Here is a 24,984-nt window from a genome sequence, read left to right as displayed (position 1 = left end):
GCCACAGAACCAGGAGAGGGCACGGTGGACAGCCGGAGAGCCACAGAACCAGGAGAGGGCACGGTGAACAGCCGGAGAGCCACAGAACCAGGAGAGGGCACAGTGGGTTTATACTGGTCCATGGGACACAGCAGCTATACTGAGCTAGCAAGCTGTGCACCTTAGGTGGCATGGGTGGGAAGCAGTAGAGTGGGGTGTCCAGGGCACCTGGAGCTGTTGACACCTGCGACGGAGACCCCTTCGAGTGCCTTCGGGCTGGAGGCTTGCTGGTGGAGTGGAGTGCTGGAATGAAGCTGCTCCACTTTGAAGGAGGGAGGCTTGGCTCGCATGCTTCCATCCCGAGTTGTCACCTGTGGCTCCCTCATAAACCTGTCGCTGTTAGGATGGCCGGCCACTGCAGGGAACCGTGGAAGCCAACAGACAAGGAGAGTGTGCTGTGGAAGGGACGGAGGGGCGGCTGGTGCCAAGGTCCTAGAGAGGAGGTGGTACTCGCTGTAAGCTGATGTTGATCTTGGTTCTCCCCCTTCCCCTTGTGAAGTTAGACACCACCCCTCCCTTTCTTACACTTGACATCTGTGTGATTTGGGGGAAAACTTTCTAAGGACCCCGCGTTCTGACCTGTGCTCCCCGAGCTTCACGTCGGGGGCATTCTCACCACCGGAAACTGATTCACTCTGACGAGTTTCTGGCTTGAACTGGCAGCTGATCCCGTCACATCGTGGTGAGAGCTGGCTGAGCCCAGGACCCCTGGAAGGCAGGCCTACTTGAGTTTCTATTGCCCCGAGGCACACTTGAGTGCCACTCCGTGACCAGCCTAGCTGTCCTGGGGCCTCCGTCCCCAAGCTCCGGAACCTTCCCCGAGTGGTGCTCCTGACCTCCTGGGATAGTCGTCTGTCCCCGGGTGATTGACGAGGCAGATGTTGTGGTTAGTGTGGAGAGGACACGGCAGTAAACAGCCTCGGACTTCCTGGGCACCCCGAGTTCTGTGTGTGGCTCCCTTTATTGGGGGGATTGTGGCAGAGACAGGGGCCTAAAGGAGGGGAGTAAGGCCACCACCATACCCCTCTGGGCCCTGCAACCCCCTCATCCCAGCCTCCAGGCAGCCTAGCCCCCTCTGTCCTCCTCCGTGTCTGACACTGTGCCGCTTGACCGCCCCTTGGTCACTCCTGCAGGGGCGATTGTGGGGTGTGGCCCCAACCCTGTCCCACTACACCTCCCCCCGACCCCCACCTCTGCAGGGGCCAAAGATGACCAAGCCCAGAAAGGGGCTTCTCCCTGAGACTGTAAATCTTTACTGGAGCGAACAACCTTGTCTTTCTCCTGTGGAATGGCTGCTGGGTTGAATCCTCCGACCTCAGGGCAGTGCAGTGCTTAACCCACTGCACCAACAGGGCCTCTTCTGAGTCTGTAAAACCCACTGCCTTCATCTCGACCCTCTAGGACAGAGCGGGGCTGCTCCCTAGGGTTTCCAAGTTTGAGTCTTTACGGGAGCATACAGCCTCGTCTTTCTCCCATGGGGCGACTGGTGGGCTTTTGAACCCCCGGCCTTGTGGTTAGCAGCCCAGGGCTCCTGTCCCCAAAGACCCCAAATGTCTTCGTGCCTGTGTTTCATGTCCGTTCTCCCACCCAGCATCACCCTGCCTGTCTGTGGACCATCCACTTACCCAGCATCACCCCGCCTGCCCGTGGACTATTCACTCAGCATCACCCCCTGCCCCATACACTGTCCCCACACCCAGCATCACCCCTCTACCCCATAAACTGTCCTCTCACCCAGCACCACCCCCCTGCCCCATGGACCGTCCACTCACTCAGCATCAACCCCTGCCCACCCGACCTTTGTGCCCGTGTCTCCATCCCTGCACTCAGGCCCTTGTCTGTCCCCGCAGCTCCCGACTACAGGCTGATCCTGAACATAAGAGATGAGGCCAAGCGGCTGGAGGCCCTGAATGAGCACCTCAGCACACGCAGCTATGTCCAGGGGCACACGCTGTCCCAGGCTGACGTGGACATGTTCAGGCAGTTCTCGGCACCTCCCCCTGACCTGCGACTCTTCCACGTGGTGCGCTGGTTCCGGCACGTCCAGGCGGTCCTCGGTGGCACCCATGGCCCAGGCCAGCCCTGTGGGCTCCAAGCAAGTGAGTAGCCACATGGGGGGCCACCTGCCCCATAGCCTGTGCCCAGCAGGGTGGTCCCGTGGCCAGGAATCCTCACCGCCACCCACATAGGGTGCTGTGGGATGCAGTGGCCACAGATCTCTGGGAGGAGCCTGCCCCGAGCACACATCTGTCTTGCCCCGTCCTCCACTGTTTGGACTCACTGTGTGCCTCGAGGCTGTGTGTTTGCTTCCTTCTCTGTGTGTCTCCTGGGCCTGCGGTGGCTGATGCTGGTGTTGGACTTTGGAACATCAGGGTTGTTCCTGCTTACTGAGGCCTGACCGCTCACACCCGTGGCCTCGCCTCCTTTGTTCCAGGCTCTTGTTGTTGGGACTTGGTGTGACCGCCCTGAGTTAATGAGCACACAGTCATTGCCTCGGAAACATGCAGGCACATCTGTGGGAACGCGGGGACACTGACTGGGATTTCCAGGTGCTAAGGACCACCTGTCATAGTGAATCAGGGGCCCTTTGGGAATACCAGACGCCTTGGTGGTACCGGGGTGAAAGCATTTGGTGCTAATAAAAGGTCAGCGGTTCGAACCCACCAGCTATTCTGCAGAAGAACGATGAGGCAGCTTACGTCCATCAAGACTGACCGTCTCGGAAGCCCAGTGGGACAGTTCTCCTTTGTCCTTTAGAATAACAGCGAGTCAGAATTGACCCGATGGCAGTCAGCTTGGTTTGGGGTTTGGGGTGTCTTGAAGGAGTCCTGGTAATGCCATTGTTAAGTGTTTGTCTGCAAACCGGGAGGTTGGTGGTTTGAATCCTGCAGCCAGTCTGCGGGAGTGAGCCGTGATGGATGGTCCGGGCCTGGTTCTCTTCCTCACAGGCTCCTCAGGAGTTGGAACCGACCCGGTGGCACTGGATGTGGTGTTGATTTCTTGTGACACTGCCCACTGTCTTCTTCTCACAGACCTGCACTTGTGGGTGCCCCTTTTCAAACCTCTCCCCAGCCCGGTGAAACCTGGCATCCTGGGAGGCCCGGTGCCCCTCAGCTGCGTCCTGTCCCCCGAGTCCTGAGGAATGAGGTTCCTCAGAACAAGCCTCCCACGCTGGAAATTCAGGGTGACGTCAGGAAGTAGCCATGACCTCTCCTTGTTCTGGGAATCTTCAATTCTTCGTGAAGAATGGCACCATGGGTTAGGTGTGGGACTGCTAACCCAAAGGTCGGTGGTTCAAAACCACCAGCCACTCCATGGGAGAATGATGAGACAGTCTGCTCCCGTAAAGCTTTACGATCTCAGAGACCCTACTAAAAAGTTGCGATGGTTGGGCACCAGCTTGATGGCACATATTTGAGTTTGGGTTTTGCAAGACTGAAGGAGCCCTGGTGTGGCGCGGTAGGATCGGCACTGACTAATTACTACAAGGTCAGCAGTTCAAACCCACCAGCAGCTGCTCGGGAAGAAGCTGTCAGAGACAGTGTCAGAGACCCTTTGGAAGGTCCCTGTGAGTCTGGTTAGTGAGAATGAAGACTGCAGCTCAGATGTCCCACATCACCAGCTAAGACTTCCTTCAAGGACATCGGATACGCTTCAATGCCTCTGTATGACCGTGGAGTGACCTTGGTCAGCATGAAGTATTTTCCTCTGGGTGGATTTTCACAGGTGTAGAACCAGTGGTTCCGGGAGGAGCTCCCCCTAAGTACTGTCAGGTGGTCCAGCCGTCCCCTCCCTGCCCTGCTTCCACCTACACATGCACACAGCTGCTCTCCGCCTCCCTGGACCTTGGGGACAGTGGCCGAGTTTGGCAGGCATCCCTGCCGCTGACCCTCAGGTGTGGTGGAGCAGCCCCGTGCCAGCCCCACCCCAAGAGGCTGAGACTGGAGTCGGGAGGAGAACCTCTCACCAGGCTGCCCAGTGAAAGTGCCAGGTGGGGACAGAGGCCCTGAGTCTGTGCCCACAGAGGACACACGATGTGATCAGAGAGACTAGGCTAACCCCAGGCGAGGTTGGGGGTGGCACCCAGCCTGGCCCAGCGGCTTCTCCGACCAGCATGTTGTCCGGGAAACGCAGTCTTCTGCTTCAAGTGGTCAGAACCCTGGCCACAGCACCCTGAGACCCCAGGAGAGGGGGGCTGGCAGCTGGCCCAGGGTCCTGCTGAGCAGAGTAAGGGGAGTGTGGTGGAAGGAGGCGGATGAGGGCCAGTCGGGCTGCTGGCTACAGGGGGCACTCAGCCTGGGCTGGGTCTGAGGGGCCTCTGGCTTTCCCCGAAGGCAGCATGGGAGGGCAAGCTGTAGAGCACAAGGCGTCTGGGTCAGCATCTGCAGTGGCTCAGGGTCCCCAGCTGTCTCCAGTGTCTGCTTGGGACTCCGAGGACCTGGCAGGGGTAGAGGAGGTACTCTTCCTGTCTCCGCTGGCTGTGGTCTGAGGCTGGAGCTGCTCGGAGCTGGACACTCTACCCGGGGGTCCCGTGAGCCTGACCCTGAGGAGGGACAGGGATCCCGAGGGGTCCGCAGTGCAGACCGGCAGTGACCCTGTGTTTGCTGGTCCAGCACCTCCCTATCACAGCCCACGTGCAGTGGAGTGCACGCCCCACAATGGGACAGCCAGTATTTGGGGATCAGTGGGATGTCCCGGGACCACGCTGCAGAGCTCCTGACGTCAGGACGGGACTGGAGGTCCTCATCGGAGATCCCCAGTGTGAGAACAGGACCTCTGTGTTCTCGGGGTACTCTGGGATCCCTGGGAGTGTGGATCAGTTAGACACTCAACTGCTCACTGAAAGGTCGGTGGTTCAAGCCCACGGGACGGTTCTCCTCGGTGCTGACTGAGCCCCGCTCGGCCCCAGGTACTTTAGGTTACGGTGCATCATCTGCTCCTTAGCACAGGTAGTCTTGGTGGAACAGCCGTTAAGTGCTCAGCTGTTAATCGAAAGGTCGGTGGTTTGATCCCACCAGCCTGCATCTGTATAAAGATGACACTTCCCTTCTGTCCTGTCGGGTCCCTGTGAGTGGGCCCAGACAGTCCTGCTTCTGCGGCAAGAACAGGAAGTAGGGGCCTGCAGCTGCCTGAACCTCTGTCTCTCCTCCAAGGTAAAAACCAAAGCCGTCGCGGGCAGCCCCAGTGGTCACCTCCAGCGGGCACCGAGACGTGCAGGCTGCGTCTGTACAACAGTCTGACCCGGAACAAGGTAAGCACAGCCCCCGCCCACCCGCCCAAGGCCGGGGCCCTGCCCGCCACCCACTCAGCCTGGTGTACTCTGAAGGGTCCAGGCTGGGCAGGAGGCGCGGACGGCAGGCCTGTGCACATGTTGTCTGGCTCAGACTTATGAGGGTGGAGCCGGGTGGCGGGTGGTTCACAGTTTCCTCTTGGAAGCTGGGCGGCCTCGAGCCTCAGGCTCCTGGGAGCTCAGCCAGATAGAGATTTCTCCGCTCATGTCCCTGGCTCACTGCCCAGCTCTCCCTTGATTCTCTGTGGGAATAAACAGCCAACCTGGCCTCCCTCAGGGTGACAGGCAGCAAGTGTATTACTCTGGGCGCCTACTCGTAATCTTGAAGGATCAAAATTGTTGTAAGACAAGCGGCACGTCAACCAAGAACCACTTGTCTCCCCTTGCCACTGCGCGCCATGCAGACATAGCAGCCCAGCCAGGAGGGTGCCTGGGTGCCAAAGGGCTCCGCTTAGGGCTGCTGGTCTCAGAGGCCCCGTGGACCCTTGGTTGGTCGCATGTCTTCTCATCACCACCCCCGCCCCCCTGTTTCTAACAAAGGACGTGTTTATACCACAAAATGGGAAAAAGGTGACGTGGTACTGCTGTGGACCAACCGTCTACGACGCCTCTCACATGGGACACGCCAGGTAGGGGCCGGCATGACTTGGGTGTCTCTGAGCTGGGGCGGTGGCTCCATGGGCCAGACATGGCCTGAGATCTGTCTGTGAGGAAGTCAGCCCTGGGCCTTCATTGTGATGGAGTCTATAAACTTGGAATGAAAAGATAACGGAATTCTTCCATGAGCTTTTAGAAGCCCCCTCCTATAATTCACCAATTCAACTCCTTCTGCACATGTGGTGTTAATTGCGTTGATCATGCTATATAACCGTAACCACAATCTGTTTCAAATTTCTGCACCCGTTCAAGTCCTGGTGTGGCACTGCAGATGAATGCTCTGGACCGCAAGGTCAGCGGTTCTAGCCCACCAGTCACTCCGCAGAAACCCTGTACAGGGTTGCTATGAGTCAGAACTGACTGAATGGCACGTAATAACAACAACAATAAAAGAAACTTGGAGTGCTGGTGTGGCGCTGTAGGATAAGCACTGGACTGCTAACCACAAAGTTGGTGGTTCAGATCCACCTGCTGCTCCTTGTACAGGGTTGCTGTGAGTCAGAACCGACTCGATGGCACGTAACAGCAGCAAGAGAAACTGGGATCCTGATGCAGGGCTTTTGGGTCAGCACTGGACCACTAACCACAAGGTCGTCGGTTCCAGCCCACCAGCCGCTCTTTGGAAACCCTATTCAGAGTCAGTACTGATTTGACAGCACTTAATGAGAGATACTGGCCCCTTCAGCAATTAATCCGGCTGCTGTGGAGTCGGATCAACTCGAAGCAATTCTGTCTGACAGAGTGGAAATGCCCCAGAGGATTTCTGAGACACACATTGTTTTCAAAGCAATGCGCCCCATCTTCCTCCCAGTGAGCAGCTGGTGGATTCAAACCCCTGATAGTTCAGGTACCAGTCCAACATTTAATCAGTGCAACACCAGGGTTCCTTAATAACAGCTACAGGCTCCTGTCCCCCTTCCCACACACAGCCTCGGACCCACAGATAAACTTGGGTCTCTGCATTTGCCTGCTCTAGATGTTTCATATGTGTGGGGACATTCAATATTTGATGTCTGATGAATTTCACTCAGTGTCGTCCTGTGTTCAGAGGCATCCAAAATTCCTTTCCTTTTGCTGTTGTCATTGTGAGTGTCGTCGAGTCGCGTTTCCAAGGAGCAGCTGTTGGGTTTTAGCAGCTGACTGTGTGGTTCTCGGTCCAGTTCTGATCCCCACGACGCCACACCAGAAGTTCTCTCTTCTCTTTATGGCTGAGTAACGTCCACCGGATGGATGGGCCTCACCGTGTTGACCCACCCCCCATTGGTGGAGGTCGAAGGTCGGCTCCACCTTCTGGCTACTGTGAATAGTGCCGATCAAACATCCATGAACCCGATTTGTTTGGGTCCCTGCTATCAAGTCTGGTGTGGCACCGTAGCATCAGCATTGGACTGCTAACCACAAGGTTGGTTGTTCAAACCCACTAGCTGCTCCTTTGAGGTCTTATACAGCGTCACTATGAGTCGGAACTGACTCGACAGCGCTTAACAGCAGTAAGAACTTGGATTTCTCTGATCTTTAAAATGAAATCTTTCAGTTACACGAGTAATCTCTGTTCACTGGAGACAAATTAAGAAATACTACCGAACACAGAGCAGTCCCCCAGAGCTCTTGTCGGTTCACTCCGTCCATCAGGTTCTGACTCATTCCAACCTTGTAGAGAGCAGAACGTCTCATCTTTCTCCCATGCAGCAGCTGGTGGGCTCAAGCTGGCTACCTTGAGGTTCGCAGTTCAATGCTTTTCCTACAGGGCCATGTCGCTCCAGTTCCCCATAGTCCTGCCATTTCGCTGGACATCTCCAGTCACTGTCCACGTCCCCTGAAATGCTTCATCATTGTCAAGCTGAGCTTCTGTGATTTGCGGGCCCAGGCAAAGTGGGTCACGGGGGGTGGGGGGGGCACACGTGCGGAGTAGGAGCCGCCGCCCTAAAAGGCCACGGGGTCCTTTCTGAGCCACCGTGTGGACGCTGTGGACACGACCTGCGGTTTGGCAACGTTGGCCTTTCCTTGCTTCAGGTCCTATATCTCCTTTGATATCTTGAGAAGAGTGTTGAAGGACTACTTCAAATACGACGTCTTCTACTGTATGAACATCACAGACATTGATGACAAGGTACAGGCATGTCTTCAGGGAGCCGTTCTAAAGTTGCAGGGAGGCAGATGAGGGGCGCAACTCTTGGATGACCAGAGAGAGGGTCTCCTGCTCGCAGTGTTTGAAGCCCCAGTGGTATGGCCTTACCCATCACTGGTGTGCGAGAAACTGTTGTCGGTTAGAAATTTGTGCTTCTAGTGGCTACACCATCTGAATGTTAGGCGCACAGGACACCTTACAGAAGGGATTGGGATGGGCAGGCTTGGTCCTCCAGCCTCAGAAAGAACGCTAGGCCAGCTCCCCTGCTGGGGCCGGACATGGGCAGCTGAAGGCGGAGGTGAGGTCTGCGGAGGCTCGCCCACCTGCCCCTACTGTTCACGATGGTCTGTGCCCTGCGGGTAACTCGTGGTTAACCTTCTCTGTCTCCCAGATCATCAGACGGGCTCGGCAGAACCACCTATTTGAGCGGTATCGGCAGCCGCAGCCACAGGCAACCCAGCTCCTGGAGGACGTGCGTGCTGCCTCTCAGGTGACTCCCTCTGCCTACCCCTGTCCCCCTCTACCCCACCCCTGCTTCCCTCTGCCCCACACCCCTGTCCCCCTCTGCCCACACCCCTGTCTCCCTCTGCCCCACCCCTGTCCCCCTTTGCCCACACCCCTGTCCCCCTCTGCCTACACCCCTGTCTCCCTCTGCGCCACCCTTGTCCCGTCTGCCCCACACCCCTTCCTCCCTCTGCCCCACCCCTGTCCCCCTCTGCCCCACCCCTGCCTCCCTCTGCCCCCACCCCCTGCCTTGGGCGCTGCGTCCCTAGTACTCTGCACGGCAGGTCTGGGAAGAGCTGGTCCCCGGCCTCCCACTGTCCCACCCTCAGTGTCCAGGGACCCTCCCAGGCAGACATGCAGCAGTGACCCATTGGGGGCCATCCTGTTGGTTCTGACTCATACCCTTCTGACAGAGTAGAGCCGCCCCATGGGGTTTTCTAGACCGACCTCTAGGGCAGCTCTGTTTTCTCACGGAGCCGCTAGGTGGATTTGATCTGCTAGCCTTGTGCGTCACTACCGAGTGCTTTAACCACTGCGCCAATGCGGCTTTTCCCAGAAATTGGTGGGATCACAGCAGAGTGGAAAAGGGGAAGGAGTCGATTTGTCTCGTGACCCCATGTGAGCGCTTTCTAGGTTACACACACACACACACACACACACCCGTCAGTGTTGTGTACATTGAATTGGATTTGGCACTTTGGGGTGAGGTTGGGATGACACTTCCAGTCTCAGGAGGGGAGGCAGGACACCAGGACACTCTCCGAAGCTTGCGCTCTCTCAGGCTGTGAGCTCCTCCCCATAGGGGTGGCTGACCGCAGGGGTGCCGGGAACTTCTCCGGCCTCACTGATGAACCAGCCTGCTTGAGGGCACGGGGAAAAGGCTGTGTCCAAAGTCAGCAGCTGGCCTGGGCCTTGATGTTCTCTCTGAGGGGAAAGGCCCCAAGCTTCTGGGCATCCTCGAGCCTCCTGGGCGGGCAAGGGCGTCACGGAGCACAAGTGTAAGTAAGCTGTCCTTCTTGCCGCAGCCGTTTTCCGTGAAACTGAACGAGACAACGGATCCCGACAAGAGGCAGATGATGGAGCGAACCCAGCGCTCTGTGCAGCTGGCAGCCGAGCCGCTCGAGAAAGCCTTGCAGGCCAAGCTGTCCGCCGAAGAGACCAGCAGCCTTGCCAAGGTGGGCTTTAGGGGAGTCCTGGCCAGCCCGTGGGCGCCTCGCAAGTGGTCAGGGGCGCGGGTATGATGCTAGGTCAGCTGAAATGGCCTAGGTGCTGGGTCAGTACCCCCACCCTGCACCCACCTGCCTCCTGGGTGCAAAGTCAGGCCTAGGCCCACCAAAGTGCCTCCCGGACCAGAACCCCCACACCCATGTCCACTCCTTCATCAGAACTGTCCAAGGGGTCCAGCAGCTCACACCCATACGAGGGACCCCAAAAAGTCCCTAGGAAATGTGATTATTTTTCCATTCCATTTTTCCATCAAGTTTTTGCAGCCCCCTCATGCTTTTTTGTTAATTGTTCAATTTTATTTTGTTGATGTTGAGAATGTTCGCAGCATGACATGCACCAGGTCCGCAGATGACATTCTTTGAGTTCTGTGACCGGCCATTATTACCTTCTTCTGAGGTGTTTCTCCCCCATGAACACAAAGTCACCATCTACTGTTTCCTGTCTGATGTCTCCAGTGTTGTTGTTGTTGTTGTTAGGTACGGTCGAATCAGTGCCCACTCCTAACCTAATGAAGTGCCATCTGGTCCCACAACATCCTCACAGTTGTCACATTTGAACCCGCTGTTGAAGTCACTATGTCAGCGCATCTCGTTGGGGGTCTTCCTCTAGTTCTCTGACCCTCCGCTACTTTACTAAGCATGATGTCCTTCTTCAGGAACTGGGCCTCCTGAAAACATGCCTAAAGTATGAGAGAGGAAGTCTCGCCATGCCGGCTTCCAAGGAGCGCTCTGGCTGTGTTTCAAGATAGATTTGTTTATTCTGGCAGTCCATGGTACTTTCCGTATTCTCCTCCAACACCAGAACTCAAATGAATCAATTCTTCTACGGTCTTCCTTATTCACTGTCCAAGTTACACATTCATATTATTTTCAATTGAAAATAATATGCCTTGAGTCGGGCGCATCTTAGTTGTCGAACTGCTGGCTTTACTCTTGAACACTTTAAGGAGGCCTTGTGCATTACGTTTGCTAATTCATCTGTTGTTTGATTTCTTGGCTGTGGCTTCCATGAGTGTTGTTTGTGGATTCAAGCAAAATGAAGTCTTTGACAACTTCAATCTTTTCTTCATTTATCATGATGTTAATTTATTGGTCCAGTGGTGAGGATTGAAGATTTTTGTTTTCTTTACCTTGAGGTGCAACCCGTACTGAAGGCTGTAATCTTTGTTCTTCGTCAATATTTTGAGTCCTCTTTACTTTCAGCAAGCAAGATTGTGTCATCTGCGTATCACAGGTTGTTAAGGTGTTTTCCTCCAATCCTGATGCCACGGTCTTCTTCTTATAATCCAGTTTCTTGGATTATTTGCTCAGCGTACTGATTGAATAAGCATGGTGAAAGAATACAACCCTGGTACACAACCTTTCCTGATTTTAAACCACTCAGTGTCCCCTTGTTCTGTTCGGTCTATGTGCAGGTTCCTCAGTAAGCACAATTCAGTATTCTGTGAAATATTATCCATAGTTTGTTAGGATCCACACAGTAGAAAGCCTTTGCATAGTCAATCAAGCACAAGTAAACATCTTTCTGGTATTCTCAGCTTTCAGCCAAGATCCACCTCATGTCAGCAATGATATCCTTATTCCAAGTCTTTGTCTGAATCCAGCTTGAATGTCTGTTAGCTCCCTGTGTGTACTGCTATAGCCATTTTAAATTTATATTCAGCACAGTTTTTGTTTCATGTGAAATTGTTGGATGATCTTGGCAATCTGTTGGCTGAGTGTTTTGTGTGTACAAATGCGAATTTCTTCTATTCGTTGGTCAGGTAGCTGTCTTCCACATTTCTTGGCATGGAGGAGTGTGCACCTCCAGTGCTGCATCAGTTTGTTGAGAGATTTCCATGTGTAGCCCATCAGTTCCTGGAGCCCTGTCTTTAGCCAATGTCCTCAGTGCAGCTTGAACTTCTTCCTTTACTGCCATTGGTTCCTGATCACATGGTAACTCTTAAAATGATTGGTCATCGGCCTTTTCTCTGGTCGTCCTTCCATCTTCTTTTGAGGCTTTGGGCATCATTTAATATTTTGACCATAGAATCTTTCACCAAGGCTTGAAATTTGTCTTCAGTTCTTCCAGCGTGAGAAACGCTGAGCGTGTTCTTCCCTTTGGATGTTCTAACTCCAGGTTTTTGTACATTTAGTCTAATACTTTGCCTTCATGCGTTGCCTTTGAAGTTTTCGGTTCAGCCTCTTTGTGTCTTAATTTCTTTCAGTCGTTTTAGCTGCTCTGCATTCAAGAGCAAGTTTCCGCCTCTTCTGATATATTTTTCCTTAATTTCCTGTTTTTTGAATGACCTTTTGCTTTCTTCATGTGTACTGTTCTTGATGTCATCCCACAACTTGTCTGGTGTCTAATGCATCAAATCTGTTTTTGAAGCAGACTCTACATTTAGATGGCATATATTCAAGGTCATGTTTGGGCTATCTTGTTATCTTGTTTTCATTTTCTCTGCTTCAGCCTACACTTGCATATGAGCAGTTGATGGTCTGATTCACAGTCGGCCCCTGGCCTTGATTTGGCTGATGACATTGAGCATCTCCATCAACTCTTCCCACAGAGGTGGTCAACTTGATTCCTGTGTATTCCATCTGGTGAGATCACTTAAGTGACCTGTTTTTTCTTTTAAGCTTTTTATTGTGAATTGAGTGAAGGTTTGCACAGCAGACCATTACTTTTACCTTCAACAAATTATATACTGTGCTTCATTACAATAGTTACAATCCCCTCCATGTACCACCAGTTCAAAGTATTTACCTCTATTCACTTTAACTGTTACATTCCTCCCTCTGCTTCCCACTACCTTCATTGTTCCTCTGCTAACCTCCCTCTTGTATACTGCCTGCTCCGTCATCCATGTTAACATGTGTCTGACTTCTGTTGTTATTGGGTACAGTCAAGTCAGTTCTGACTCTAGCCACCGTCTACAGTATTTCTGAGGAGTAGCTGCTGAGTTCGAACTGTAGACCATGTGGCTCAAACTGACAGTGCGGTCCCGCGCATTCTCCTGCAGCGCCATACCAGGACTCGTGGAATAATTTTCTCTCCCCCCATAACCACAATATATTGTTTGTTTTATGGAAGAAAGCCTTTCGTTGACTTTTTATCACGTTGGTTTCCGTTTGTCATGGAGTGACTTCATTCAGCACACTGTTCTCCAGGTTCATCTAGGTTGTGAGCTGCTTCACCGATTCATTGTTACTCTTCAGCGTTGCACGTGTATGTTCCCAAACTTTGCTTAACCGTTCTTCTGTTGATGGACATTTAGACTGTCTCCAAGTTTTTGATGTGTCTCTGTAGACAGCAGCATATTGAAAGATCCTGTTTCTTATCCATTCTACTCTCTCTGCCTCTTGACTTGTATATTCAATCCATTTGCATTCAGTGTCATTGTCAATTTGTTGTTGTTGTTGTGAAGTGCTGTCAAGTTGGTTCTGACCCATAGTGACCCTGTATAGGGTTTCCAAGAAGACGCTGGTGAGCTTGAACCACCAGCCTTGCAGTTCTAACGGCGTTGCAGTCTGGTACATTAGTCCACAGTGCCACACCAGGACTCCATGTCATTGTAACCGGTAGGAATAAATTGCTGTCATTTTGTGTGTGTGTTTTTTTTGTTCCACATAATCTTCTATGTTGAGTTCATTTTGTTTGTGGGTTTTCTTGTTGTTTTCATTTCTGTTGTGTTAATGTTTACTAAATCTTTCTGATCTCCCTCTTTTTTTATTTCTATGTACATGTGTATTTTTTTTCTTCTTTTTGAGGCTACTCTATTTATTTAAAAATTAAATTAAAAAAAAAAATTCAAGCATCAACTTGGCAGTATTGAAGGATTCTCTGGACAAATTATCGAACAATTGCAGAAAGCATCAATAGAAGATGGCAGGAATACACAGAGTCACTGTACCACAAAGAAATGGTCGATGTTCAACCATTTCCAGAGGTAGCGTATGATCAAGAGCCAGTGATCCTGAAGGAAGAAGTCCAAGGTGGACTGAAGGCATTAGCAAAGAACAAGGCACCGGGAATTGATGGAATAAAAATTGAAATCTTTCAAGAAAGTGAAGCAGCACAGGAGGCACTCACTCATCTCTGCCAGGAAACTTGGAAGACAACTATCTGACTGACTGATTGGAAGAGATCCGTATTTGTGCCCATTCCAAAGAGAGGTGACCCAACAGAATTCAGAAATCATCAGACAACAGCATTGATACCCCATGTGAGTAAAATGTATTAAAGGTAATGCAACATACATTGACAGAGAACTTCCAGAGGTTCAAGCTGGTTCCAGAAGAGGACATGGAACATATCATTGCTAACATCAGATGGATCTTAGCTGAAAGCAGAGAATACCAGAAAGATGTTTGCTTAGGCTTTATTGACTATGCAGAGGCTTTCGATTGTGTGGATCATGACAAGCTATAGACAACGTTGCAAAGTATGAGTATTCCAGAACACTTAATTGTGCTCATGAGAAACCTGTACCAAGAAGCAGTTGGTAGAACAGAACAAGGGAACACCAACTGGTTTAAAATTAGGAAAGGTGTATGCCAGAGTTGTACTCTTTCACCAAATTTACTCAACCTGTAGTAATCTGAGAAGTTGGATTATATGAAGAAAAATGTGGCATCAGGATTGGAGGAAGACTCATTAACAATCTGCAATATACAGATGATGCAACCTTGCTTGCTGAAAGTGAAGAGGACTTAAAATACTTACTGATGAAGATCAAAGAGCACAGCCTTTGATATGGATTGCATCTCAATGTAAAGAAAACAAAAATCCTCACCACTGGACCAATAAACAACATCAAGACAAAGGGAGAAAATGTTGAAGTTGTCAAAGACTTCATTTTGCTCGGATCAACCTTAAAAACTGGGAAGCAGCAGTCAAGAAATCAAGTGACGTATTACATTAGGCAAATCTGCTGCACAAGACCCCTTTAAAATGTTGAAGGGCAGAGGTGTCAGTATGCGGGACTAAGGTGTGCCTGACCCAAGTCATGTGTATACAATGCAAAAGTTGGACCGTGAGTGAAGAAGACCGTAGAAAAAGTGATGCTTTTGGGTTATGGTGTTGGAGGAGAACAAAAGAACCATGGATTGCCAGAAGAACAAACAAAAATACATGTTTTGAAGGCCAGGATGGCCAGACTTCATCTCTCATACTTCGGACATATTATCAGGAGGGACCAGTCACTGGAGAAGGACATCATGTTTGAAAAAGTGAAGGGTCAGAGAAAAAGCGGAAGACTCGCGATGAGATGGGCTGGCACAGTGACAGCAGGAATGGGCTCAGGCGTGGCAGTGATTGTGAGGTTGGCCCAGGATCGGGCACTGTTTGGTTCTGTTGTACACTAGGTCGCTATGAGGTGGTACCGACTCGATGGCACCTAATGACAATAACTAATTTATTCATTTTTTTTCCCCCAACTAAAACAGTTATACATTGAAATCGATTTAACTTCCTGACCATTTGGAAGTTCTGTGTCTACACTCTTCCCTCATTTTTGCTTTGGCGTTGACTTCATTATATATTGATGTTCAGTCTTGTAGCTTTGTTTTTCTCTAATTACTTCTATTTCTGAGTTGAGTTCTGAGTGGTGGGGACATGTACCATCATCTCAGGCTGTTGTCTGCCGTTGTTGGTTCTCAGTCTAAAGAACACCCGTCAGCATCTTTTGTAAAGTTAGTCTGTTGTTGTTCTTGCTGTTAAGTGCCGTTGGGTCAGTTCCGACTCATAGCGACCCTGTATAGGGTTTCCAAGAAACAGCAGTTGGGTCTGAACTGCCGACCTCGTGGCTTGAAGTCCATCGCTGATCCTACAGCTCCATGCCAGATTACAAATTCCTTTCATTTCTGGTTATCAAGAAATGTCCTAATTTCACTGTCGTATTGCAGAGCATATGATTCTTGGTAGGGGATTTTTTTCTTGCAGAGTTTTGGATCTGTCATCCCGCTGCCTTCTCGCCTGCTTGGTTTTTGCTGAGAAATCAGATCTTTGTCATGTTGGTTCTCCTTTGTAGGTAACTCTTCGTGTTTCTCAGGCTGCTCACAGAATTCTGCCCTTGTCTCTGGATTTCAGAAAGTTTGATGATATGTCCGAGTGAATTTCTCTGGGGATTTATCCTGTTTGGGGCTTGTTCAGCTTCTTGCACACTTGTCTTATGATGTTCGAGAAGTTTTCCTCCAACAACTCATCTGTCATTTTCCCGGTTCTAGAACTCCAGTCATCTGTAAATTGTTCCTCTTTATGGTGTCCCTCATAACTCAGGCTTTCTTTGAATTTTTATTTTATTTGTTTTCTGATTGTTCTTCTGGCATACTAACATTGAGAAATTCATGTTCAAGCTCACTGATCCAGGCTTCCATTGCTTTGAATTTTCTTCTTTGCCCTTTCAGTGTATTGTCCATTTCTGAGATCTTAGTGTTAACCTTCTGGGTTTTTAATTGCAGGTTTTGTCTTGGAAATTATTTTCTCTGTTTGTTCTTGTCGTGTTTTCCTGCATTTTCCTAAAGTTTTTATTGTGTTCTCCTTGCTTTCCCCGATCTTTATGGCAATACATTGAAGGTATCAAAATTATCATTCTTTTGAATTCTTATTTACTTCATTCCATGTTCACGGTACTCAACCTGCAAGTAGTTAGTGGAGACCCTTGATGGAACTGGTGTCGGTGTCTGTTAGGACCACGAGGGAGACTGGGGAAATCCTGGGCTGGTGGTCCTGTGGGCTTGGTAGGTTTGGAACCGAGCTCCCCCCAACCCCCGAATCCAGGCACCAAAGCATACACCAAGGTGGTCCCCAACTCACACTGGTGTGGCTCCAAACTCCAGGGGAGTCGGGTGTGTGTTGCGGGTGGATGAGGTTGGGAGCTGGCTACACTTCTGTCAGTAGGAGCGCGGGGAAAAAGAAGAAATAGAACTTTCCCGTCGCCTGTGTGAGTCTGCTCTGCCAGGCTTCCTCCTGTCACCAAAACTGCTCACCAGCTGTGGAGTCTCGTCTGGCTGGTGGCTCACCAGTCGGTCTCCCTCTCTTGTCATCCCTGCTCAGCCCCTCCTAGCAAACGCTCCATCCACCTTTCTTCTGAAGCTCAGGGTGCCAGAATTCTCCTGGGTGTTTATTTTATTTGGTCTCGTATCTTTATTATAGAAGGTCTGTGCACTGCGTCTGCCTAGTCCGCCATCTTGCAGGAAGTCTGTAGTCTCCTTTTATGTTGAAAAAGAGTATTTGCAATGAGCAAGCCATTGATCTTGCAAAATTCTATCGTGTGTTTCCCAGCATCATTTCTATCACCAAGGCCATATTTCCAACTCTTATCTCTCCTCTTAGTTTGTAACTTTCATATTTCAATCACCAGTAACTATCAACGCATTTTGATTGTATGCTTGATCCATTTGAGACTGAAGACGTTGGTAAAATTCTTCAGTTTCATCAACTTTGGCTTTAGTGTTTGGTGTATAAATATGAATACCAGTGGTACTTAGTATTCTTCTTTGTAGGCTGGTGTATGTTAGCCTATCAGTCATTGTACTTCAGGACGGATCTTGAAATGCTCTTTTTGATGCTGAATGTGCCACCGTTCCTCTTCACTTTGTCCTTCCCGGCATAGTGAGCCGTGTGATTGTCAGATTCACAAATGCCAGAGCTAGCCCATGTTAGCTCACTACTGAGTGTTCCATTTCATTTGGATAACTCCAGCTTTCTTACAGTCATACTTTATATGATCCATATTCTGATTATTAATGCTGCTTCTTCGTAGCTGTTTCTACCCATTTTGAGTTTTGTCTCATCAACACATGAAGGTCCCCAAAGCTTTGCTCCATTGGGGTTGTTAGGGTCAAGTCTACTTTGAGGTGGGCAGCTCTTCCCCAGTCATATATATTTCTTTTTTTATTAACTTGTTATTGTGAATTGAGTGAAGATGTACAGAGCAGATCATCCATTTTACATTCAACTAACCATACACTTTGCTTCATGACAATGATTGTGATGCCCTTCATGTACCAACGAATAACAGTATTATCCTCTATTCACTTTAACGATTCCATTTTCTCCCTGTGTCTCCCACTGCCTTCACTTTTCTTCTGCTAACCTTCGTCTTGTACATTGCCTGCTGTCACTCATGTTACATGTGTCTAACCTCTAGCCCAGGAATGATTTTCCCTCCCCTCTACCCGTAACCATCGTAGACTGTTAACTTTTTTTTTTTAATGTTTTATTGTGAATTATGTGATAGTTTACATGGGAGAACATTAGCTTCACATTCATCCTATCGTATATCGTCTCATTGCTATGGTTACAATCCCCTCCATGCATCATCAACCAACCAAAGGGTATACCCTGTAAGCCTGCCCCTCTGTTGTCAGCACATAGCCCCTTTCCTTCTCTGGGTCTAAAGTCCCCAGCCGCTCCATCTCTGGTGTCACCCAGTCATATTTTGAGTGCCTTCCAACCTGAGGGGCTTATTTTCCAGTCTTAGATTAGACAGTGTTCTATTGGTAGTCACAGTATTTTCCGTGGGCTCTCCTTCTTATTGTCTTAATCTGGAAGCTCAGGTGAAAGAAACATGTCCATCCTGGGTGACCCTGCTTGTCATTAAAATACTGACGACATAGCTTCCAGAATCACAGCCACATGCAAGCCACCACTGACAGACAAGTTGTCCAAATATGAGGCGGTGTCAGTAAGTCTGTGGAAAAATGCCATTATCTTTCAATTCCGTTTTCCATAAAGTTTTTTAAGCCCCCTCACAGATGGTTCTTATAAGAGCACACTGCTCAGAACAGACCTTTACCTCTATTAGTAGGTAAGCTAAACTTTTGTTTGGTTACAAGAAAACTAAAGGAAATATTTTTGGTTTAAGGTTTAAAGATAATCTCAGGACAATAGAAGGGCTTTACCCAGCTCCCAGGAGTCCAGAAAGTCTGGAGTTGGTGAGAATTTTCGGTTCTGATCTGTTACCTTCCCCCTGTTGATCAGGACTGTTCATGGACCCTGATGAAAATGTTCCGTGATGGTAACCAGGCATCATCCAGTTCTGGTCTCGGGATGATCAGGAGCTCGTGTTCACGGAGACAGTTCCACACTTCCCATCATCTCCTCGTATTCCTGTCTCTCTCCTTCCTCTGTTGTTCCAGGCAAATCACAACCAGTTGCGAGTTTTCAGACAATTCCATTATCTTTCAATTCCCCTTTTTCCAGGAACTTTTTGAACCCTCTCGTGTATTTTGCATTTATTTTTAAGGTGCATCTTGTTTGAGACTTGTTGTTAAGTGCCGTGGAGTCGGTTCCGACTCATAACGACCCTGCACAGGGTTTCCGAGGCTGTAAATCTTTACAGGAGCAGAAAGCCTCATCTTTCTCCCACGAAACAGCTGGCAAACTGCTGACCGTGAGATTAGCAGCTTGATTCGTAACCACTACGCTACTAGAGTTGAGACTAGACACCATAAAACGTGCCCCGGGGTGGCAGTGCCTGTGTGCGCCCAGTGGCTTTGTGGAACTGAAGCCCGTGGGCTGGGACGCCCTTGTAGTTCTTCCTGCAGTGACCACAGAAAGTGGAGGCGGACTCACGTAGAAAGACGCTGGACAAGGGCTGAGCCTGGAGACTAACATTCGCCAACTCTTCTGCTTCTGTGCGAAGACTTTTCACATAAACGTGAGGGCCTTAGGTTGTAGGGGTGCCCCGACCCTCTTCCTCTCCAACTCTCCTTCCTGAAGAGACTGCACCTAAGGGCAACTTCGCCCAGAGTCCTGGGCCCTGGTCCTCTGGTACCCTGAGTGGCCTCCAGTTGACATGTCTCCTTTACACCAGCGCCCCCTGCTGGTCAAGTCTCAGGACTTCACTTGTGCCGACCCGTCAGATCCGACTTGTAGCAAGCCTGTATAGCGTTTCCAAGGAGTGGCCGGTAGGTGAACTTGAGGTTAGCAGTCCAGAGCTTATCCTACATTGCCACACTGGGGCTCTGAGGACATCACTGGACACTGAGAAACCTGACTGAATTAACCCACGTAGCCTAGATGGACATGTGGAAGTGGCCGTCTGTTGTGAAGACGTTCACCAAGAACCCGCTTTCAGCACTAGAATCAGAGCACCACCAACACTTGGGCATCATGAGCCCCAGCCCATGTCTCCTCCAGCTTTCTCCTCAGTGTCTCCAGACTACAGACCTAAACAAGTCTTGTGTAGACCGCTGTGGAGGCTGGCCATGTTGCCCCAAGTGTGTCTGTGGAGGCTAGGCCCACCTGGACACTGTGGTGACGGCCAGGTTTGTGCGGAGTCCCTGGGAGAGGAACTGCCCAAGGAGATGCATGTGGATGTGACTGCTCTGCTTCCGGTGACCTGCAGGAAGGACACATAGACTGGGCACATCACTGCAGTCAGAGGGAGCTGGGAGCCCAGGTGGAGTTTCAGGGAGTCACCCCCATTCTGTCCCCTTCAGCACACATGTTGTCACACGTGTGGACTGCTTCTACCCAGGAACCCTCAGAGGTGCCTCACCCGGGGTTTTACCAGGTGACAGTCACCTGTGGTACCACACTTCCAGACAGAAAGAGTAGGCATTTGGTGTGAACCACCTTAGCTGTGGGGTCAGTCCAGGCCCAGCCACCTGCCTCCTGCAGGTGGCACCTCAGGCCCCTGGGCCCCTCTTGTGCACAGTCAGAAAACCGTATCCCACTGTTCCCCAGGGTGTCCGCATGGACACCAGCGCTCAGGATCACCAGGCTGTGTGTGTCCTTCAGACCAGGAAGGGTGTGGAGTGGACACAATGGTCCGAGCTGCATCTCTCCAGCGGCCAGTGAGACCACCTGCTTTTCCACGGAGCTGCCCATCTTGCTCTTGTTGGCCGGTGTTGTCGGATGTGCTGCACACTCTCCGGGTTTGGACTTCCTTCTAAGAAACCCAAACCAACCCAGTGCTATGGAGCCTAGTGACCCTGGCGCCCCCGTGTGTGTCAGAGCAGAACTGCAGTCCACGGGATTTTCTCCCAGGTGCCTCCAGGTGGACTGTGGCTCTAACATTTCAGCGAGCAGCCAGGTCCCCTCACCTGCTCCACTCAGGGACATCGCCGCTGCCTGCTCTCAGCCCCATGAGACCTGGTGCGCTCCACGCTGCTTGTTTCTGTAGGGAAATTGCTCCTCTGCCTTCTCGGGGAGCATCCTGTCTGATTCTGGTCTTCTCCTCTTGTTTCTGGCACCTCAGTGCTGCCTGCTCGGCGCTGGGGTTGTCCTGCTGCCGGGGAAGTGGCACACAGAGGCCTCGGCGACGGATCCTAGCCCATTGCTCTGGACCACGTTGATGACATGGTTTTCCAATCCACACTTCTGCCGTGACCTTCTTCCCCCACAAAGCCCACTCTGACCCTTCACCTCCCAGCACTCTGGGGTCTGTGTTTGTGTCCCCATGTTGCCCTCATGGGGGAGATCAGGGCTGGGGAGCGTGTGTCCAGACACCAGCTGCGTGAAAGCTCGGGCGTCGTCTGTGTCATTGTCTTCCTGTGTTCTCCCATCAGGTGTTGCTGGAGGAGGCCAAGGACCTGCTTTCCGAGTGGCTGGACTCCAGGTTTGGCAGCGAGGTGATGGATAACTCCATCTTCTCCCAACTGCCCAAGTTCTGGGAGGAAGCCTTCCACAGAGACATGGCGGCCTTGAATGTGAGTGTGTACCCGCCATGCGGGTCTCCAGGTACCCCGCCCCCCGTGGTCCATATCACCGTGAGCTCACACCCTAACTGCTGACATCAAATCGACAGCATACTTGAGCTGGGGACCACGGGGTCCCCTGTACAGAATGGAGATGTGGTGTCCGTGGGGCGTGTGTCCGAGGCGAGGCTGTCACCGGGGAAATCAGCTTTCTCATCGCCCGCAGGTCCTCCCTCCAGATGTCCTGACTCGGGTCAGTGAGTATGTGCCCGAAATCGTGAGTTTTGTGCAGAGGATCGTGGACAATGGTTATGGGTAAGCATGGGCCCCCCACGCAGAACCTTCCAGTGGGCAGTGCAGACTGTGACCCCTCTTGGTGGGTTTCCATCAGCATTCTGGGAAGAACATGAGGCTGTGGGTCGAACATGGCTCAGCCACGTGCCTCACAGTGACCTCACAGTAGGTTTTAGTCACCATTTGGGGTGATCAGGAAGCTCTGGTCCCCTGCTTTCTACCACATACCCCATGTTCACCTCACAGTGAGTCCCAGTCAGGGTTTGGGGAGACCCCGGGGGCTATGGGCCTGACTTTCACCCCACAGCGAGTTTCTATCAGGAGTCAGGCAGAGCGGGAGACTGTGGCTCCGGTGGTGTTCAGCCTGACGTTCCCCGCCCAGCTGGCCTGCGCTCTGCCCACTGTGCTCTGGTTCTGCCTTAACTTGGGCTGGTCTGTGCCTAGAGCCCTCTGGGACTGTCACTGTTTGGGGATTTCTTTCCTGTTTTTTTTGCTGTTACGATTTTACTTGACTTCGGTGGGAAATGTTCCACGAAACCACTTCTAGTCCAGAGTCCAACGCCGCGCTGGTCTGGGCATTAGCGTTTCCAGGCATGGCCGACACAGGGTTCAAAGGTGTGGACGGAGCTGTCGAAAATGCTCAGCCTTGTGGGGGCTCCCCCGGGCCACAAAGCTCAGTTAGGAGGCTGGGAGGTCACTGGTATTGAGAGACCCCATGTCCCTCAGGTCATCGGTGCATCATAGGTCTGCACGTGGGCTCTGTGCGTCTACCCTGCTCTTAGATGAATTCAGCAGAATGACCATTCCAGACTCACCCTGTTTGGGCCTGCTTCCATTCATGTGTCAGAAGCCCCATGTGCACGCAGGGTCTCGTCCACAGGTCACTCCGTGGACACTGTGGGGACAGACAGTGAAGCAGACATGGTCTGGGGCAGTCATCCTGCCCCCATCCCCTTAATCACGGGCCTCTGCAGGACAGGAGACACTGCTTGTCCCACTTGGTGACATGCGCAGCCCACCGAAATGTGCAGGAGTGTACCCTGGGGGCACAGGACAGGTGGGAGCCGTTGAACACGGATGCCCAGATCCCAAGAGGCAGGGTCCATGTGGGAAGTGAGGATCTGATTGGGGGCCTGGGGGCCTGGCCACGTGCCCACATGGCCAATGTGGGTTTCAGGGGACAGCCACAGAAGCCTGAAGGCAGGAGCAGAGGTTGAAGCAGTGACCCTGGCATAGACTGGCTAGTGTCCCCAGAAATGAGTGGACATGGTCAGGCCATGTCTGCTGCATTCACGAGGCCAGGTCAGCCTAGGGGCTTCCTAAACCCAATCACGTGTGCGTCATAGGGAGCAGCTGAGATGCTGAGACGCATGCCAAGGAGCCGAGGCCCCCCCAGAGCCTGCGCCCTGCGTTGGGACGTGTAGCCTCCGGGCTCGGGGAGAAGAAATGGTCCTTCGTTAAAGCCTCACTTTTCTGTGAGCGTTTTATTGTGAACTGAGTGAAGGCTGACGGAACAGCTCATCAGTCCCACGTCCAACAGTTGACATGCTGCGTGTCATGACAGTAACCGCAACCCCTCCATGGCCACCAGCACTGTGTGCCCCTCGTGGCTTCACTGTTACCCCCCACACCCCACTCACGGTGGCACTTCTGTCCCAGCAGTCCTGGGGTGACTGAGACACCCTTGTTCTCAGGCCGGTCCTGGGCGGCACTCCGGGGTCTCCTTTGCTTCTGCCCAACACCCTGTCCACCCTTTGTGTCTCCAGCTACGTCTCCAATGGCTCAGTCTACTTTGACACTGTGAAGTTCGCCTCCAGCGACAAGCACTCGTACGCCAAGCTGGTTCCCGAAGCTGTGGGAGACCTCAAGGCCCTTCAGGAAGGGGAAGGTAAGACCAGAAGACGGAGCTTCCAGGCCCACGCCCACCCTCCTCTGGGGCCCGACTCCCCCGGAGCCCCAGCGTCTCTTTCCCGTGAAGGAAACTCAGTCGTTTTCTACACTAAGCTCATAGGACGTGTGATTTCTGTAAGAAACTGGCAAATCCTGCCAGGTGGGATGGCCAGGGCATCTGGGCTCGAAGGGCCCGTGTCACTGTTTTCAGAGTTCCTAAGGAGCCCTAGTGGCACAGTGTGTTAAGAGTTGGGCTGCGACAGGGCCATAATTTCGAGAGCAGTAGTTCAAATCCAGCAGCCACTCCACAGGAGAAAGGCGGACTGTCTGCCCCCATGAAGTGCTGCATTCTCAGAAACGCTATGGAGCAGTTCTGCTCTGTGGGCTCACTATGGCTCGGAACAGACGAGACTGCAGTGGGGGATTTTTGAGGGGTTCAAGTCCAGAAGCCCGTGAGGGCGGGACGCTGAGACAATGTTGACTTGTCATTTGAAATAGGCCCCCTTGCCTACCCTTCTTGATCCTGATATTTTAAATTGAGACATGCTTTTGTGGGTCAGGCAGAGAGAAAGTGGTAGCTCTTCACATGGCACAGATGTTCGCTCTGCCCTTATTCATGCCTGAAAGGGGGGGCACACCCCATGGAGTCCTGCAGGACACAACCCATTTTCACCAAAAGCGCACAAACTGCATCCGGCCCACAGGGCTTCTGGGAGGTCATGTGATCTTCACAGTGTTAGTGCTCAAAGGGCTTGACGGACAGAAAGATCAGGACCCAGAGCAAAGCACAGCCCCCCATGTGTGTGTCAGAGTAGAACTGTGCCCACAGGGTTCTCAGTGGATATTTCATAAGTAGATCCCACTCATGGTGCCCCCGTGTGTGTCAGAGTAGAACTGTGCTCACAGGGTTCTCAGTGGATGATGTTTCATAAGTAGATCCCACTCATAGTGCCCCCGTGTGTGTCAGAGTAGAGCTGTGCCCACAGGGTTCTCAGTGGATGATTTTTCATAAGTAGATCCCACTCATGGTCCCCCGTGTGTGTCAGAGTAGAACTGTGCCCCACAGGGTTCTCAGTGGATGACTTTTCATAAGTAGATCCCACTCATGGTGCCCCGTGTGTGTCAGAGTAGAGCTGTGCCCACAGGGTTCTCAGTGGATGAGTTTTCATAAGTAGATTCCACTCATGGCACCCCCGTGTGTGTCAGAGGAGAACTGTGCCCACAGGGTTCTCAGTGGATGATGTTTCATACGTAGACTGCCAGCCCTTTCTTCCGAGGCACTCTGTCGTTCTCAGCTGCGTGTGTTACCAGCTGCACTCCCAGGC

The 24,984-nt window shown here is 51.7% G+C and overlaps 1 protein-coding gene across 1 annotated transcript in view; it reads left to right on the top strand.

Annotated features, from left to right (window-relative positions):
• The first annotated feature begins 1,894 nt into the window (after positions 1 to 1,894).
• The window catches only part of CARS (cysteinyl-tRNA synthetase), a 37,980-nt gene continuing 14,890 nt past the window's right edge, over positions 1,895 to 24,984 (top strand). Inside the window, exons 1-9 of the mRNA XM_006861034.1 lie at positions 1,895 to 2,138; positions 5,193 to 5,290; positions 5,870 to 5,958; positions 8,000 to 8,096; positions 8,506 to 8,604; positions 9,644 to 9,793; positions 21,347 to 21,487; positions 21,702 to 21,790; positions 23,536 to 23,657. Of these exons, the coding sequence (XP_006861096.1) occupies positions 2,012 to 2,138; positions 5,193 to 5,290; positions 5,870 to 5,958; positions 8,000 to 8,096; positions 8,506 to 8,604; positions 9,644 to 9,793; positions 21,347 to 21,487; positions 21,702 to 21,790; positions 23,536 to 23,657 (1,012 nt within the window). The 5' untranslated portion in view covers positions 1,895 to 2,011. The remainder of the gene's footprint in view (positions 2,139 to 5,192; positions 5,291 to 5,869; positions 5,959 to 7,999; positions 8,097 to 8,505; positions 8,605 to 9,643; positions 9,794 to 21,346; positions 21,488 to 21,701; positions 21,791 to 23,535; positions 23,658 to 24,984) is intronic.

Source organism: Chrysochloris asiatica, unplaced genomic scaffold, assembly GCF_000296735.1.
Source record: "Chrysochloris asiatica unplaced genomic scaffold, ChrAsi1.0 scaffold00040, whole genome shotgun sequence".
In the NCBI taxonomy this organism is placed as follows: Eukaryota; Metazoa; Chordata; class Mammalia; order Afrosoricida; family Chrysochloridae; genus Chrysochloris; species Chrysochloris asiatica.
The sequence above is the reverse complement of the archived record's forward strand: the minus strand, read 5'-3'. Positions and strand labels throughout refer to the sequence as shown.